The sequence below is a fragment of the Myotis davidii genome, unplaced genomic scaffold (assembly GCF_000327345.1).
Source record: "Myotis davidii unplaced genomic scaffold, ASM32734v1 scaffold790, whole genome shotgun sequence".
NCBI lineage: Eukaryota > Metazoa > Chordata > Mammalia > Chiroptera > Vespertilionidae > Myotis > Myotis davidii.
The window spans coordinates 130,517-133,427 of record NW_006281912.1 but is presented as its reverse complement, the minus strand read 5'-3'; the positions used below and the strand labels follow the sequence as shown (position 1 = coordinate 133,427).

At 40.0% G+C, this 2,911-nt stretch overlaps 1 protein-coding gene across 8 annotated transcripts in view; it reads right to left on the bottom strand.

The window, feature by feature from the left end:
• GK (glycerol kinase) overlaps positions 1-2,911 on the bottom strand; it is a 71,487-nt gene that overhangs the window by 50,739 nt on the left and 17,837 nt on the right. For all 8 annotated transcript variants that reach the window (XM_015560629.1, XM_015560781.1, XM_006752617.2 and 5 more), the window contains exon 4: positions 204-281. In XM_015560629.1, coding sequence (XP_015416115.1) covers positions 204-281 — 78 coding nt within the window. The remainder of the gene's footprint in view (positions 1-203; positions 282-2,911) is intronic.

Genomic DNA, 2,911 nt, shown 5'->3' with positions numbered 1-2,911 from the left:
GAAAGAGTTAATTCAAGATGTGAATAAATAGCTAAAAATGGTGTATATATCTCACAATAATTTTCTTAGAGGACTCTTCTGCCCATCCCATCAAATTATAGGAATCATGACCACATGCTTTTTTTTTAGCCAGATAGTTTAGTATGACAACATTTGCAAGTGGAGAAAGGCCTTGCATTTGACATCCATGCACAACAGCTTACCTACAGCATTGTAGAGAGGCTCTCCAGTTATCTTGTCCCAGACTACAGTGGTTTCCCTCTGGTTACTGACACCAATAGCTTTAAAGAGAAAGTTAAACAGAAGGGAACAGAAATTAAACAAGAAGAAAACGACTTTAGAATCGTTCTCTCTCTCTCTCTCTCTTTTTTTTTACAGGCACAACTAAATATAACAATTCAAAAAATATCTGGAACAACAACAACAAAAATATCTAGAACATTTGTAGTGGTATTGAATTTATTTTCTTTAAGTGGCCCCAGGAAAAGTGAACACCCAACGTCAAGTGTTTCTTTTTATTGCTACAGACTGCTTCCTGCTTCATTCCCAGCACAAGATGACATGAACTCCAGATCAATATCCAAATGAAAGGCTTCCAGGTTGCCTTAAAAAGGGAATGCAATACCTTTCCAAATTTACAATACCCAATTTATTATTCTAAGGAGACCAACAATCACCTCATTCGTTTATTTACTAGCTGGTACAAGAAATTTCCGTGTGTGTGTGTGTACACACACCTACATTTTAAGAAAAGAAAATAGCCACAGATAAGATCCCTCATGCTGGGCAAATGCACATTATGGTTAGTTTGTAATTCAATTTTATTTGTTTTTTAATAATATAATATGGGCCATATGAATTTTAATCAGCATAAATACAATATGAAATGGCATTTACATTATACTGACCTATAGTTCAACTCAAGTGCTATAATTACAGTAAGTTACTATTAGTAAAATACAAATCCATACCATCTTTTTCAATTCAGCTAAATCAGAGGTTCTCAGATTTGACTGTACATTGGAATCGGCTGCAAAGCTTTTAAAAAATTCCAATGCTCAGACCCTGGTCCAAACGCTCTGATTTAACTGACCTAGGGGGGAATCTGAGCATTAATATTTTTTCTTAAAATTTCCCAGGTGAGCCGAAACCGGTTTGGCTCAGTGGATAGAGCGCCGGCCTGCGGACTGAAAGGTCCCAGGTTCGATTCCGGTCAAGGGCATGTACCTGGGTTGCGGGCACATCCTCAGTGGGAGATGTGCAGGAGGCAGCTGATCAATGTCTCTCTCTCATCGATGTTTCTAACTCTCTATCTCTCTCCCTTCCTCTCTGTAAAAAATCAATTAAATATATTTTTTAAAAAAATTTCCCAGGTGATTCTACTGTACAGCCCAGGTTGAACTCACTGGGCTAAATATATATACAGTGGGGCCTTGACTTACGAGTGTCCCGACTAACGAGTTTTTTGAGATACCAGCTGTCTCTCAGCCGATTTTTTGCAATGACAAAGTAATCTGAGTTAACGAGCTCCTTAACGAGCTCGGTCTCGGAACGAATTAAACTCGTAAGTCAAGGCCCCACTGTGTGCGTGTGTGTGTGTGTGTGTGCGTGCGTGTGTGTTATATGTACCAAGCTCTTCCAGAATTTAAGATCAGGACAGACCTTAAAGGCTATTTATAGAATCACCTATCATGTGACCATTCAAACAGCATGTCTAGTGACAAGATACTACCTCTTCTCCAGGCAGACAATGTCTACTGCATAGCTTTGCTATTAAAAAATCAAATCATTTTCTTTGTAGCTTCCACTTTTAGGTCTTAGCAATATTCTTTGGAGATATACAGAATTAGGTTAATCTTTCTTCCATGTCATTCTTTCATACTTGAAGCAGTTACTTTGTCCCTCAAATCTTCTCTTCCTGTCTAATCTAAACAACCCAATTTCCTTACACTGTCCCACCTCTATACGGAATATTCCTCCTCTTCCAGGAACATACAATGATCTGTATTACTCAAATTGTCCATCCAGAATAAAACACAATAGGAACATTCTGAACAACACAGAGCTGAGGGGGGACCAGCGGCTCCCTTGTTCTAAATAATCTTTATCCAATGATTTACTTTATTGAACCTTTTCTAAAGGGAAAAAGATGAATGAGATTCTACTCCAAGGAAGGAAGAGATTTGGGGTGGGTTTTTTTTTAAACTAGAAAGCACAAATGTTTACAAGACTTAAGAGAAAGGAGAACGGCCCTAGCTGGTTTGGCTCAGTGGATAGAGCGTTGGCCTGTGGACTGAAGGTTCCCAGGTTCGATTCCGGTCAAGGGCACGTGCCTGGGTTGTGGGCTCTATCCCCAGTAGGGGGCATGGGGCATGCAAGAGGCAACCAATCAATGATTCTCTCTCATCATTGATGTTTCTATCTCTCCCTCTCCCTTCCTCTCTGAAATCAATAAAAATATATTTTAAAAAAGAGAGAAAGGAGAATGGGGAGCAGGAGGAGCAAGGCTGGGAATCAATGGGACATGGTTCTGATCCTCTTAATGACAGGAGGGGATGAGATTAATACACAGGTGGAGGGAGGAGCTTCAAGTAGGGCAGAAGGCTACAGTCATTTGCTCAACTGGGACCTAGAAAAAGCTGTATCACAAGTTTGGGGCACTATTCAGTAGAGCTCAGACTCTAAAGCCAGACTGCTGGGGTTGAAATTCTAATTCCTCTGCTTCCTAGCAGAGGGACCCTGGGTCTGTTTTATCTTCTGTTAAATGGGCATAACAGTTCCCACTTTACAGGACTTGCATGTTAAAACAGTGCCTGGCACATAGTAAGCACTCAATAAATGTTACTTACTGCTACTATTCATCATCATCATTACTGAGGAGAGTGGATTAAGAGTTACGGAGAATGAGGAC